Source organism: Triticum urartu, chromosome 7 (genome assembly GCF_003073215.2).
Source record: "Triticum urartu cultivar G1812 chromosome 7, Tu2.1, whole genome shotgun sequence".
Classification (NCBI taxonomy): domain Eukaryota; kingdom Viridiplantae; phylum Streptophyta; class Magnoliopsida; order Poales; family Poaceae; genus Triticum; species Triticum urartu.
The window spans coordinates 700,357,199-700,373,420 of record NC_053028.1 but is presented as its reverse complement, the minus strand read 5'-3'; the positions used below and the strand labels follow the sequence as shown (position 1 = coordinate 700,373,420).

The 16,222-nt window shown below is 47.1% G+C and overlaps 1 protein-coding gene across 1 annotated transcript; it reads left to right on the top strand.

The window, feature by feature from the left end:
• Positions 1-2,134: 2,134 nt before the first annotated feature.
• On the top strand, positions 2,135-2,808 carry LOC125525620 (zinc finger protein 2-like). The gene has a single exon (XM_048690631.1). It carries the CDS (start codon positions 2,329-2,331, stop codon positions 2,653-2,655), a length of 327 nt encoding a protein of 108 aa, XP_048546588.1. The 5' UTR covers positions 2,135-2,328; the 3' UTR covers positions 2,656-2,808.
• The last annotated feature ends 13,414 nt before the right edge of the window (positions 2,809-16,222 follow it).

Genomic DNA, 16,222 nt, shown 5'->3' with positions numbered 1-16,222 from the left:
AAATCAAGAATTTTACAAAAAGTTTACGGATTTGAAAAAATTGACCAGATTGAAAAAATGGAAAAAAGGGTAAACAAAAATGAAAAAGAAAAAAACAGAAGGAAGGCAAGCAAAGAGAGCAAAATATTCTAAAATGTTCACAAAATCGGCTAGTAAAAAACTCAATAATATGTTCTATCTGGGCTGGCTCAGTATGCAACCTACCTGCTAGAGGGGTGTGGACCTTTTATCAATCGAATTTTATTTTGCGATATAAACACCTAATAGAAATTGACTTTCCCCAGGTCGGGTAATAGGAGCTCCGATATGCATGGTGACTAAAAATCATGTCCACGAGGAGTTTGATTGGTCCTGTAAGCAGACCCGACACACCATGTCCATGAGTGCTTGGATAGGTCATGTAAGCAGGCCCAAGAATCATGGGAGATTAGTTAGGGGCTAGGTCCAAGTAATAGAGTATTCTCATAAAAATCCTAAATAGAAGTGTATTCTACTCCCTCTGGTCCTTTTTACTCCGATATAAGATTTGTCTGAAGTCAAACTATAGAAATTTTGACCACATTGACATGAAAACATATCAACAACTACAAAACTAAAGTTATACAATGTGATGAATAAATTCATGACGCATCCAGTGATACTGATTTCGAATTGTGAATATTGATATATTTTTCCTCTAAAGTTGATTAAACTTTCCAAAGTTTGAACATAGACAAATCATAAATGCAGGGTAAACATTACCGGATGGAGTAAAAAGAAGTTTCAAATAACAGAGGGACCACTACAAGCTAGCCAAAAAGATGGAGAAGGAAATGGAAAGTGATCTTCTTTCTAATAAGGACATGCAGAAGAAAAATAAGGGAGGTGACAAGTAGGAAAGCACGGGCACACACACAAGGTAATTCCCTTAGAGCGTAGCACCACGCATGCTTGTCATTTGAGTGGGGTGAGTGGCATACACATACTTTTGATACATAAGTTATCCTTGTGCGAAATGGACAATGAACTGTAGTCACCCCAGAAGCTAATTTTTTTAGTGTTAATATTGCCGCTTTATTTAATCAACGAAGTTTGGAACTCATCCGAAATAACATCCAGAATGCAATCTGGAGGAACACCTAACCATACCTTACAAAGTTCTTCTCTTACCCCTACCTTAGCTAGTTTATGCGCGGCAACATTAGCAGAACGCCTAACCCGGCCCAAGACACTTTGAAACCATCAAAGGAATGAAGCATCTCTTTTATCTCCTCCACCCATGGCCCTGCAGCTGAAAAGTTCTTTGTCGATTGATTGTCATCTGCACAACTGCCTGACTGTCGAGCTCGACGTGAACCTTGTGGACATTAACCTCAGCAGCAACTTGAAGAGCACGCTTGCAGGCCATAATCTCAACCGCTTCCGGATTTACCATGCGTGGAAAATGATGGCAAGCTCCGGCTAGAAATGCTCCATTAGCATCCCGTACTACCAGCCCCCACCTCCTTTTATCTCCATGTTTTGAGATGGCACCATCAGAGTTAACTTTTAACCCATCCCACATCTGGAGCACACCAACGATGGACAGGCTCTGGCGCACATGTGGGCGTCCTATTCTCCTGCACGTTAATTAATTAACGTGGGCACGCATGCATTCACGAACGCCAACGCGTGGATCTGACCAAACCTCAGGAAATAATTTAAACGGTGATTGGATCCAAGGGACTTATTTTTGTCTGACTAAAAATAGTCTCTTTAAGAGACTAAAGTTCCAAGCACATCTGACTAAAGAGAGGCTAAAACTAGTCTTGAGACTAAATTTTTTTAGTCAGGGATACCCTACTAAAATGTGAATTAGTACTCTCTCTTCTCATTTAACTCATCTCCTTTAACACAGGCAAATTCTGGATTGGAGGGTTTGGAGAATAATAAATACTCATTAACTTGATTGGAGTCTCTTTAGTATTCAGATCCAACCATGTGTGAGGCTAGCAAGTTTTAGTCTCATTACTTTTAGTCATGAGACTATAACGTATCCAAGCACCCTCTTAGATTGTCGTTACTCCTGCAGTCAAGTTTGCCACTCAGGATATGAATGGGAGCATATGGCCGAAAAGCGACCATCTCGGCGCCAATGCGCATTAGGCCATGCAGGGTTACGTTGGTCGCCAATCAGCTGACTGAGCACACACAATTTGTAGTATGACATAATATTCGGGCGGCCGTACGTCGTCCTCCCAATCATCACCACACCTCGCTTCATCATTTAAGCTTGGCGAGTTGTGCTCTCCAGATTTGGATGAACTTAGCTAGCTCGCCTCACACACAGCCACATACGATACGACAACAATGGAGCAAGCAGCCAGCAGCGCGCAGGAGGATCTCAGCCTCGAGCTCACCATGGCCTTTGCCATGTGCGTGGCGCCAGCCGCGCCCCGCCAGGGCTTCTTCCTGTGCGTCTACTGTGACCGCAAGTTCGGCAACGCGCAGGCGCTCGGGGGTCACCAGAACGCGCATAAGCAAGAGCGTGCCGTCGCCAAGCTCCGCCGGGACGCGTGGAGGGCTGCTGCCATTTCTCGGATCTCCGGGGAGCCTGCAGCAGGCTCCGTGGCGTACAAGCGCGGCAGGAGCTCATTGGAGCGCGGCCACGAGCTGGACTTGTCTCTCCGGCTGTAACCGGTTGCCAGATCGATCAAACCCTTTCAGTATCCATGGTCCGCACCCCTTTCCAGTGCTAGGTATGTTAGAGTGTAGCTACAACCATTTGCTTCAAGGTCCTGCCGTGTATGCGTTGGATTCATGTCAGCGCTCTTGTAGTTTATTGGACATTTGTTTTCAAGGTACCTTCCTGGTTCTTGGATTGACACTATATTTCGCAATTCATCAGACTATATCTATATGACCTTGGCGGGTAATGACTGTTTTGATTAGAGAACAAGAGAATAGACACGGAGATGTAAATGAACAGTCGTATTCTTTATTGATGATGTGATTACATATATATACAGTTTGAGGGGATGCCATTAGAGAGGTGTCTGTGTAGAGAGATGCCTGTCCGGTGAACCGACGCGACGGTTGCCAAAGCAACTGCCTGCGGTTAGATAAAGCAGGGATTAATCCCTTAATTAATCCTAACAATGACGTTGTCAGAAAAATCTGGATCTATACACGTCTGAATGTTCACTTTAGGGGCATTAAGAAGGCATTGTGAAAATAGGGACATTGGTCAACAAAGTGTTGACAAATACTAAGCTATCTTCCATCCAATTTTTTCTTTGAGCATCTATCTCTTTAAGACATTTTTTAAAACTTTAAAGAACTTCTATGTATTTCTAGTGTGTATTAGCTATTCCCTCCGTTCCATGATGTAGGATGTTTTTTAACACTAGTGTGGTGTCAAAAAATATCCTACATTATGAGATGGAGGGATAGTACATAGTCTATGAAAGTGAATTACAATGCCAAGGTATTTGAAAGCAAAGGAGCAAACACCACAACCAAACAGTTGGGCATACTCCTTGTGCTATTTAACCTCCCCGAGGCAATAAATTGTAAAAAATAGTCTTAAGACCCAAAAGTTACTCCACACTTGAAAGAATCTTTAAATTAGCTGCTTACTCAAATCCCCAGAAAGAGTACAATGTCATCAACATGTCAAAGTATAGATAACTCCTCGTCCACACGACGCAGAGCACACCTCGAACTTGACTGTCCACCTTAGCTCTATTGCATGGATAGCTAGCATATCCATAGTGTATTGAACAAGATGGGCAGCAAAAAATGATTCCGTAGATGCAGGCCGTTAACTTTTAGCTTTAAAAAATTAACATCAGCGTTGACATTACTCGACGCTTCCTTTTTGGATAGATATTGTTCACCCAAGTTTGCTAAATATTGGAAAACCCTTTCCACATAGCCCGTTAGAGGAAATACCAGCAAACTTTACCCAAGTTTGCCAAATATTCGTTTACCGAGTTTGCCAAATATCAGAAATAGTATCTCGAACACTTTCTTATACTCTGGCCTTGTTTGTCTTGCAAAAATCTCTTAAGACACATTCTCATAAAAGCATGATACCATTATGAGCTAGGTATATGGGCGATGGAAGGCTAGTTTTGCGAACGACCAGGGGAGGGAGGAGGGGAGGATAGGCACTCGAATCAGGGAGGCTTGTTGTATTGCTCGACTTGGGGATGTGGGGGAGGTGCTCGCGAAAGGGAGAAGAGACACAACCAGCAGCTAGTCGACGAGGGAACTAGGGTCCGGTGTGCAAGCTCGAAAAACATTAAAGTGCACACCAATTAAGTGCTATCACGGAGCACGACCGATGAGCACGTGTGTACAGCGCATATGTGCGTGTGTGGTGTTAGGTCACCAATGGTGGTGCTCGCTAGTGGTAACCGGTGTATCAGTAAGTGGTATTTCACAAGAAGTCACTACCAACACGGTGTCATCCAAACCCGTAGTCAATCCATCGGCGGCAACTTTATCACACAGCTTGAGATTGACGGGTCTTCACGATAAGTTAACCAGTTGCAAGCATGTAGGTCAAATGATACTCGTGTTACTTTATGCTAAACAAGTAAAAATGCATGGTTCACTGGTCGGGGCTGAACATCACTATTAGGAAAAGGGTTATAGATAATATGAACACTAATAACGCACCAGACATGTGGTGCGACACTACTATATAGCAGTGGCGCACCATGTGCATTAGTGTGACACTAATGGCGCACCATACCAATGGTGCGCCACTACTAACATATTTTTTTTCAAAAATACTAATGGCGCACCACTCACCACGTGCGCCACTACTATCATTTTTTTACAAAACTACTAATGACGCACCGCCAGCTTGTGCGCCAATAGTAACCAGGGTTACTAATGGCGCATTCGTAGGTGGTGCGCCATTAGTAACCTGGGACCAGCTAGATATTTTGGACAGCCACCTACACACTCACTTTCCCCACTTCATTTTCTCCACCTCCTCCTCCAAGCCCTGTCTCGGCTGCCTCCTCCTCACCTCATTTGCAACATAGATTTATCCAAATTAAGTGGTTAAATTACCTTTTTTGATAGGTAAGCAAGGGGAAAGTTTTCTTTATGTTATAGATCTACTTTTTTCTCCCTCCAACAACGTGCACATGCACTTTTTATGGCATAGCTAGATCTATGTATGTTTGTGGTGTTGCATATGTTTGTGGTGGTGCATATATGTTTGTGTTTGCAAGTACCGGTATTTGAAATGCGATAGTTGCCAATATTTTGCCGAAATGTTGATTCATTTTTGTTTCGGCGAGAATTTTGGCACTATGCATTCTTTTTGGTCCTATTTTTAGGAAAAGTCATGCCAAATTTTTTCTTGGTTCTAAAATATCGTTTTGCTCTACCCCGCAGGCGACCATGGTCCGCATGATGACCGAAGGTATCGTGAATAGGTTTTTGAGCTCCGCGAAGGCTGAGATGCTTCAAAAGAATGAGACGGAGACAACATGTCCGTGTCGAAGATGCAAGCTGAAGAGCCTTATTGCGGACCCGGATACTGGGCAGGTGCGGGACCACCTGCTCTTGCATGGTTTCATGGATGGCTATCGGTGGCAAGGTGATGAAGATGACTATGAAGTCGTCGATGGGGGCCGGGCAAGAAATGAGGATGGGCAGCAAGACAACCACCGCGGCGAGGGTGGGCGAGAAGACGAAGAATCTCTAGGACATGATCACGACGGTGATGCTGTACACAGTCATCATGTAGAAGATGCCGGACATGATGATGAGGAAGATGAAGATGCCGGAGCAGACGACGATGGACCATCGATGGGCTGGGTGCAGGACCCTCATATTCAAGAGTTGCTTCTCAAGAAAACGGATAACGCAAGAGTTGCCACCCGAGAAAAAGCCAAGCTGGATCAACTGGAGATAGACACGGCTTCTCCATTGTATGAAGGATGCAAGCCCGAGGATACCCGCCTGAAAGTAACGCTCATGGCTCTGGAGATGAAGGTAAAACACAAAATGACCGAGCATGCTTCGACGAGAACATATCATTCTGGCACGAACGTCTTCCCAAGGGGAACAAGTGCTCGACCAGTTTCGAGGAGGCGAAGAAAATTGTGTGTCCTCTGGATTTACCGCATGTGAAATTCCATGTGTGCATGAACAATTGCATCATTTATCGGGACGAGCACGCGGAGTCTACCATATGTCCGGTGTGCGGCGTCACTCGATACAAGAAGAGGAAGAAAACTCCTCGAAAAGAGGTGTGGTACTTTCCGATCACTCCTCGTCTGCAGCTATATTTCGCGGACCCTAAGCTAGCAAAGCTCTTGCATTGGCACGCAGATAGGGAGGAGAAGAAGCTAGAAGATGGCGGAAATGATCCGGAGATAAATAAAAAAAAAAGATGCTGAGTCACCCTAAGGATGCGAGCCAGTGGCAAGCGTTGAACTTTGAACACCCAGAATTTGGGGACGATCCATGGAACATCGTGCTGGACGCGAGCACCGATGGAGTCAATCCGTTTGGCAGCCAGAGAAGCACACATAGTATCTGGCCTGTGTTTGTGTGGATGTACAACCTTCCCCCCTGGTTGTGCATGAAGAGAAAGTACATTCACATGAGTATGCTAATTGAAGGGCTGAAACAACCAGGGAATGACATCAATCTGTATCTGGGGCTGCTGAAAGAGGAGCTAGACACGCTGTGGAAAACACCAGCCAATACGTGGGACGCCGCAGAAAAGAATATTTCCCTATGAGAGTCGCACTGCTCACGACGGTGCACGACTATCTCGGTTATGGATATGTCACGGGGCAGGTGGTCCACGGATTTTCTGGATGCGTCAGGTGCATGGATGACACAACATATCGCCAGCTAGATAGAGATCCCGGGTCTTTGAAAACCGTGTTCATGGGACATCGAAGGTGGCTTCGTGACGATGACCCATGGAGAAAACGCAAGGATCTGTTCGATGGTGAAAGCGAACCCCGAAAACGCCCGCGTACGAGGAGTAGCGAGGAAATAGACGAGCTGTTGAAAAATTGGAAAGATTGCCCACTGCCGGGAAAGAAGCAAAAGGTGCCAGAGCCGGGAAAGAAGCGAAAGGCGCCAGAGCCGCTGCTGAAGGTATGGAAAACGAGGTCTATTTTCTGGATCTTGCCGTACTGGAAGATCCACTGTGTGCCTCACAGCCTTGATGTCATGCATATCACGAAGAACGTGTGCGAGAGTCTGCTTGGTACTCTGGTCAACATGCCAGAGAGGACCAAAGATGGGCCGAAAGCAAGGGAAGACTAGAAATCAATGGGCATCAGGGAGGAGCTTCACGCTAATGATGATGATGATGAGGCGAAGTAGGACACGGAAAGTCGTCGCAAAGGCAAAAAGGCCAAGAAGACCGGAAATGACTTCCCTACCGCGTGCTTCACTCTAAGTCAGGAGGAGATCGATCAGTTTTTCACCTGCCTCATAGGAGTAAAACTTTCTTACGGTTACGCGGGGAATATAAGCAGATACCTAGACTCAGCGAAGCAGAAGTTCAGCGGGATGAAGTCTCACGACTGTCACGTGCTGATGACGCAGATACTTCCAGTTGCAATCCGTGGGATCATGGACGCGCATGTCTGTGAAACGCTATTTGGCCTATGCAACTTTTTCAACGTCATCTCTCGGAAGTCGGTGGGCGTGAGGCAATTCAGAAGGCTACAGGAAGAGATTGTGGTGATACTATGCGAGCTTGAGATGTACTCCCCGCCCGCATTCTTGGATGTTATGGTGCATCTGCTATTGGAAATATGCACTAGAGGCAATAATAAATTAGTTATTATTATATTTCATTGTTCATAATAATCGTTTATTATCCATGCTAGAATTGTATTGATAGGAAACTCAGATACATGTGTGGATACATAGACAACACCATGTCCCTAGTAAGCCTCTAGTTGACTAGCTCGTTGATCAATAGATGGTTACGGTTTCCTGACCATGGACATTGGATGTCGTTGATGACGGGATCACATCATTAGGAGAATGATGTGATGGACAAGACCCAATCCTAAGCCTAGCACAAGATCGTGTAGTTCTTATGCTAAAGCTTTTCTAATGTCAAGTATCATTTCCTTAGACCATGAGATTGTGCAACTCTCGGATACTGTAGGAATGCTTTGGGTGTACCAAACGTCAGAACGTAACTGGGTGGCTATAAAGGTGCGCTGCGGGTATCTCCGAAAGTGTCTGTTGGGTTGGCACGAATCGAGACTGGGATTTGTCAATCCGTGTAACGGAGAAGTATCTCTGGGGCCACTCGGTAGGACATCATCATAATGTGCACAATGTGACCAAGGAGTTGATCACGGGATGATGTGTTACGGAACGAGTAAAGAGATTTGCCGGTAACGAAATTGAACGAGGTATCGGGATACCGACGATCGAATCTCGGGCAAGTATCGTACCGATAGACAAAGGGAATTGTATACGGGATTGATTAAATCCTCGACATCATGGTTCATCCGATGAGATCATCGTGGAACATGTGGGAGCCAACATGGGTATCCAGATCCCGATGTTGGTTATTGACCAGAGAGTCGTCTCGGTCATGTCTGCGTGTCTCCCGAACCCGTAGGGTCTACACACTTAAGGTTCGGTGACGCTAGGGTTGTAGAGATATTTGTATGCGGTAACCCGAAAGTTGTTCGGAGTCCCGGATGAGATCCCGGCATCACGAGGAGTTCCGGAATGGTCCGGAGGTGAAGATTTATATATAGGAAGTCCAGTTTCGGCCATCGAGAAAGTTTCGGGGGTAATCGGTATTGTACCGGGACCACCGGGTGGGGCCACCTATCCCGGAGGGCCCCATGGGCTGAAGTGGGAGGGAAACCAGCCCCTGGTGGGTTGGTGCGCCCCCCATGGGCCTCCCCCTGCGCCTAGGGTTGGAAACCCTAGGGGTGGGTGGCGCCCCACCTGACTTGGGGGGCAAGTCCCTCCCCTTGGCCGCCGCCCCCCTTGGAGATTGGATCTCCTAGGGCCGGCGCCCCCCCCTAGGGGTCCTATATATAGTGGGGTGGAGGGAGGGCAGACACACCCAAGCCTTGGCGCCTCCCTCTGCCTCGTAACACCTCTCTCTCTCTCTTTCTTTGGAACTTGGCGAAGCCCTGCCGAGATCACTGCTGCTTCCACCACCACGCCGTCATGCTGCTGGATCTCCATCAACCTCTCCTTCCCCTTGCTGGATCAAGAAGGAGGAGGTGTCTTCCCAACCGTACGTGTGTTGAACGCGGAGGTGCCGTCCGTTCGGCACTTGGTCATCGGTGATTTGGATCACGACGAGTACGACGCCATCAACCCCGTTCTCTTGAACGCTTCCGCTCGCGATCTACAAGGGTATGTAGATGCACTCCCCTTTCCCTCGTTTCTAGATGACTCCATAGATTGATCTTGGTGATGCATAGAAAATTTTAAAATTCTGCTACGTTCCCCAACAGTGGCATCATGAGCTAGGTCTATGTGTAGTTTCTATGCACGAGTAGAACACAAAGCAGTTGTGGGCGATGATTTGTTCAATTTGCTTGCCGTTACTAGTCTTATCTTGATTCAGCGGCATTGTGGGATGAAGCGGCCCGGACCGACCTTACACGTACTCTTACGTGAGACAAGTTCCACCGACTGACATGCACTAGTTGCATAAGGTGGCTAGCGGGTGTCTGTCTCTCCCACTTTAGTTGGATCGGATTCGATGAAAAGGGTCCTTATGAAGGGTAAATAGCAATTGGCATATCACCGTTGTGGTTTAGCGTAGGTAAGAAACGTTCTTGCTAGAAACCCATAGCAGCCACGTAAAACATGCAACAACAATTAGAGGACGTCTAACTTGTTTTTGCAGGGTATGCTATGTGATGTGATATGGCCAAAAGGATGTGATGAATGATATATGTGATGTATGAGATTGATCATGTTCTTGTAATAGGAATCACGACTTGCATGTCGATGAGTATGACAACCGGCAGGAGCCATAGGAGTTGTCTTAATTTATTTATGACCTGCGTGTCAATGAAAACGCCATGTAATTACTTTAATTTATTGCTAACCGTTAGCCATAGTAGTAGAAGTAATAGTTGGCGAGGCAACTTCATGAAGACATGATGATGGAGATCATGGTGTCATGCCGGTGACGATGGTGTTCATGCCGCGCCTAGAAGATGGAGATCAAAGGCGCAAGATGATATTGGCCGTATCATGTCACTTTATGATTTGCATGTGATGTTTGTCATGTTTACATCTTATTTGCTTAGAACGACGGTAGCATAAATAAGATGATCCCTCACAATAATTTCAAGAAGATGTTCCCCCTAACTGTGCACCGTTGCTAAGGTCCGTTGTTCCGAAGCACCACATGATGATCGGGTGTGATAGGTTCTAACGTTCGCATACAACGGGTGTAAGCCAGATTTACACACGCAATACACTTAGGTTAACTTGACGAGCCTAGCATGTACAGACATGGCCTCGGAACACGGAAGACCGAAAGGTCGAACATGAGTCGTATAGTGGATACGATCAACATGAAGATGTTCACCGATGATGACTAGTCCGTCTCACGTGATGATCGGACACGGCCTAGTTGACTCAGATCATGTATCACTTAGATGACTAGAGGGATGTCTATCTAAGTGGGAGTTCATTGAATAATTTGATTAGATGAACTTAATTATCATGAACATAGTCAAAAGGTCTTTGCAAATAATGTCGTAGCTTACGCTTTGGTTCTGCTGTTTTAGATATGTTCCTAGAGAAAATTTAGTTGAGAGTTGACAGTAGCAATTATGCGGACTGAGTCCGTAAACCGAGGATTGTCCTCATTACTGCACAGAAGGGCTATGTCCTTAATGCACCGCTCAGTGTGTTGAATCTCGAGCGTCGTCTGTAGATGTTGGGAAACATCTGACATACATGTTTTGATGACTACGTGATAGTTCAGTGCGTAATACTAACAGTTTAGTATTGTGGCACCAAAGATGTTTTTGAAACGTCGCAGAACATATGAGATGTTCCAAAGACTGAAATTGGGATTTCAGACTAGTGCCCACGTCAAGAGGTATGAGATGCCGCCGACGACCCCCCGCACCCTCCCCCGCTCCACCGTCACAAATGAATGCAACTAAAAATCCAAAAAAACAAATTTGATTATATTTTCAAATAAAAAATTTGATGATATTTTCAAATAACAAATTTGATGATATTTTTTATATTCATAAATATTTTAAAATAACAAATTTGATGATATTTTTAAAAAATTATTAATGTTTTTATAAAAATTTATTACTGTTTCATATTCATATTCATTTTCTAAAAAATTATTACGTGCAACAAAAAAAGTTACTTATGGCGCACCGCTGGCTGGTGCGCCATTACTATCTAAAAAAAGATTACTTATGGCGCACCGCTCGGGGGTGCGCCATTGCTATAAAAAAAACATACTAATGGCGCACCGCTAGGGGGTGCGCCATTAGTAATCTTCCCCCCTAGCTAATTCGCCCGATCCCTTCATCCCTCCCTCGCCAGATCCACTCCCCCCCCTCGCCACACGCTCACGCCCCCTCCTTCTACTCCGACGACCCCCGCGCCCCGCCTCGCCATCTCGGTCCTCGCCCCCGACGGCCTGCCGCCACGACTGCAAGCCCGACGCCGCGGCGCACCCAGCCGTCTGAAGCCTTCGCTGCCCCGCGGCCGGCACAGGAGCCCAGCAGCGCCTCCCTCCATCGAGCAGCCGCTCCCACCAGCAGCGCCTCCCGCCCAGCAATGCCTCCTCCCAGAGCTACGCCGGCGACCAATCCATAGGTAGGTAGCCACCACTCCTTCGTCCCCCCTTATTCCTCCTCCCTCTTCCCTCACCCCCCTCCCTCCTTCCTCTTGCATCCTCTGTCTATTCATTTTTTTCCCTGATTTTTGCACTGGATGAGTACTTGTGCTAGATTGGGTATTGTGAGAATATAAGGATGGCCATTTCCTAATGAATACTTGATGCACGATTTTTTCCGGTGCATGTTAAAGTTTACTTGTGAAAGGATTTTGCATGATAGGTGTTTGTGATAATGCTTCAGATGAGCAAATGTTTTGGTTTAAACATGTTAGCAGTGAAACGTGCAATGACTGGTGATATATGAAAAGGAAAAAGGTTAAGTTGTTTTATCTGCACCGTCTTGACCTGAAATCAAAGCTTAGCAGTAACATTCAGTTTGAGAGAGAAGGAGCTTTGTCTTGGTTATACACTTATACTGGCCGAAATTTGTTAACACATTAGTACTGGTGGTCGTCTTGATGCAGGAGCTCAAGAACCTGCGGCCGCAGCTCTACTCCACCTCCGAGTACTGCGAGAAGTCCTACCTCAACACCCACCAGAAGCAGATGTGAGTAGCCACCTCTGCTATTCCTCCTCTCCTCCATTAGAAGTAGCCGCAAAGTTATTGAGTGGACGGACATGCTTAGATGGGCCTGGAAGACAGGAAGAACATTTAACTTGAAATGGTCATGAATTGGAACTAAGTGTGTGTAGAACAATGATAACTTACACTATTTTTGTAGCCTCCAGCAAGTTTACGAGCAAATAAAATTTTCCTTCTCTTTTAGAAATATGCAGGCAGTTCCCTGATCAGTGTTGTTGTTGGTTGCTATAAAAAATTAGTTACCAGTGCACAAATGAGTCTGAGACATGCCAAGCTAAGCTACTCACCATTTGAACTTTTTGCGCCATCATGAGTTATCTGGATGTTAGAGTACTCTAGTACAGTACTCCTATTTGTATGGTAAATTTGGTGAATGAACAGTCAACAGTGTAGTGAATGAACAGTCAACAGTGTAGTGATTTAAGGAGGAAAGGTATCCGGCTGGATTTTCTTCTTCTTAAAAGCTTCAACTTCAAAGTATAGTTTTACAAGCTTCTGCAACTTTTTCTTAACTGCTGCTGCTGCTGTTATGCCTGTATTCACTGCTGCTGCTGCTGTACTTGTGATGATGTTGTACTTGTGATGATGCTACTTGTGATCTTCTAAAATGACCCATTGGCGACTTCATTACGCGGGGATAATGATTTTGCAGGTACCCCAAGATGCCCTTGAGATTGTCGGAATGTCGATTAACTTCCGTTCCGGCAAATTCGGGTACTCCATATGTCCTATTTTCAGCAAAGGTCATGCTGAAATTTTCCATGAATTTTAGCATGACTTTGCTAAAAATAGGACATATGGGGTACTTGCGACTAATGCATGGGCCGGGGTATCTTAGTACTTAATTAAGTAGGATCAACTGCGTCAGCGTCAACCTAGCTAGGGTGCCTCGGCATCGATAAACCCTAAATGATGAAAACTTAACTTAGCATTTAGGGTGCCTCAGCGTCGACAAACCCTAAATTATAAAACCTTGGCTTTTAGGGTGCCTTGGTGTCGATAAAAACCTAAATGATGAAAGCTTAGGCTTTTAGGGTGCCTCGGCGTCGACAAACCCTAAATGATAAAAGCTTAGCTTTTAGGATACCTCGGTGTCCACAAACCCTAAATGATGAGACCATGATCTTGTTCCTTGACAATAACCAACTTTTTGACCAAACTTTTTTCCTATTTAGAGCGAAACATGGCCCACAACGATGAGGCTGACGGTTCGGGCAAGCAATTCTAGGAGCTGTCCCAGGAGATGGAGGAAGAACCTCACCGCTATGAGGACGCCGCGGAAGACACCGATCCTGACTACACAACCCCTAGTGGCGTTAGGGATGACACCACTGATGGTGCCGCCGAGGATGCCACCACTAATGATGGCAGCGCACACACAGATGGCAGCCAACCGAAGAGGCAACGGAAGGACCGACGCCCGAACGTGCTCCGCACCGTCAAGGAGGAATTTACTCAAGTGAACTCCGACGGGCATCCAACGGCGCCCAAAGAATTAGTCAAGGGGTACTCGCTTCAGCTCGGGTGCATTCTCCGTAGAACCGTCTCGATCAACACCGAGAACCTAAGGCATAAGGACCGAGGGAATTTCTGCAGCCTCCTCTTCACAAAGCTGCACGAACGATACAAGTTCCCCGCTGACTTTGCAAACACACGCCTCTCAGGGAATAAAGTGAACAATGCCGCCCTCACAACGATGAGCACGACCCTGTCTACTTGGAGAAGCGCGGTGACGAGAATGATTGACAAAGGTGATAGTTATGAGAAGATCAAGGCGAAAAATCCTTCGATCAGCGAAGATGACTATAAGGAGTTCAAGATCAAGTGCGAGAGCAGCACAACCTCCGAATCAAGTCAGTGGGGGAAAGAAATGCGGGAGTTGAACTTAGGGGAACACAAACTCGGTCCCGACGGTTACAGAGTGGCGGAGCCTATATGGGACAAGGAGGACGCGGAGCGTGCCGAGCAAGGCCTACCGCCCCGCTTTAAGAAATACCGTGACAAGCAGACCAGGAACTATGCCAAGGCCCGGTACAAGGAGGACCCGGTAACAAAGGAGCTTACCACGGATCCGAAGACCAGGGCGCTTGAGCTTGTTCTGGTAAGGAATACACCCCCGCATAATTAGCTCCATATGGTTGCATTCTAATTAATGAAGCCAAATTTCTAAATGGTTCACATTCCTTTCGCAGGAGACTGAAAGCAGTAGCGCGAGGTCGTCTCAGAGCACCCCTTGGGACAACACTCTAAATAGGGCATTGAACGTAATGAAAAACAAGGATAAGCTCAGTAAGCCGTCGTCAGCTGGTCGTGTGGCCGGCAAAGGCTTGTCCACAAAATGGTCGTCATACTATAACGTTGGTGGGCGAAAGGAAAGAAAGACCAGCTCGGAAAGCCAGTCGTGCGAGGTTCAAGAACTCAAGGCACAAGTGGCGTGGATTCCGGAGATTGTCCAAGAGCAAGTGCAATAACAACTAGGATCGACACTCACCGCCATTGTGCCTACCTTGATTCAGGGGCTGACAACGTGGATTGCGGGCGGCCAACAGGGGCCGCCCCCGGTTCCCAGCTTCATGGCCAGCAACTCGCACAACGCGCAGGCGGCGCCATTGGTGTCTCCGGCGGAGGCGGTATTGGTGTCTCCGACGCCGGCACGGGCATTGGAGTTTAATGCACCCGGGTGTACGCCGGTCGGCACCTCGGCAGCAAGCGGCCCCTCTGTCAGTTGCACGCCCACCGTTGGTGGTGCCTCGACATTAGCCGAGCTCGACGCCATCATGGTAACTAATTAAGCCTCTCGGCCGATGACTTTATCTCCTTGCCTTTGACTGGGCATCCCTGACGCCCTACATGTTTTCGCAGGGTGCCGCCGACGTTCCGTGCACTCTCCTGCACTTCGTGGGCGGCGAGTTGATCGATGTCGCCAAGGGCAGAACCATTCAACCGAGCAACCCCGTGTTCCATGGTAATCCGATGCCACCCACCATGTATAGGGTTGAACTGGTCCGGGTGCTGCCAGGCTGCGACTAGTTGTTACCTCCGATTCGACCCGCTGGGGCCGACGAAGATGATGTGATGACCCTCAGCGCCTGCGTAAGCTGGCCCCTGCTTTGGCCGAAGATCCAGATTCGTTTGGGGGCGAGGGACACCACCCCACGGACAACACCGCCAGTCGTGCCACCGCCAAGCCATGGCAAGACCGCCGCAACGCTACTGGACATGCCAGACATCCCTATGGCACAGGATCCGAACATGCATATGGCACAGGATCCGGACGACGACGGCAACGACGACGGTACATTTACCAACGTCGATAAGTACTTTGCCGAACATGGGTACGGTGAAGAATTCTTCGGGCCTCCTTCTCAAGAAACCAACCCTGAAAAAGACGATCGCGATCATGCTTGTAGCACGGAGAAACCAAATTGCAACAGGCGTCGTCTGGCGTTCAGTTCTCAGGAGACGCCTCCAGCTGCCGCCTTCACCGAGCCTCAGATAGCCGAGGTGCCAAATATTATCAGCCCCAACACACTCAAGAAGGCAGTCTGTGAGCAGAACTCAATCCCATTACAGCAGAAGAAGAAGGGACGGAAAAGAAAGAGTAACAAGGGTGCCAGCCAGCCGGCACCGAGTACGATCCGTGCTCAGGACGGTCCACCTTCACCTAAGGATATCTCGAGGAGGGTGCATGTGACGGATAGGCCGATGGTACCGACTAATCTGCTCAATGCTGCAACCAGTGCTATGCGGAGTATGCATGACAGTGTTCTTTCTTTGGAGAAGCGGCGTCTGTCCGAGAATGATGTGGC

Bases quoted from the DNA above. Each gene is read 5' to 3' on its own strand.
- LOC125525620 (XM_048690631.1), top strand. From the start codon at position 2,329: ATGGAGCAAGCAGCCAGCAGCGCGCAGGAGGATCTCAGCCTCGAGCTC.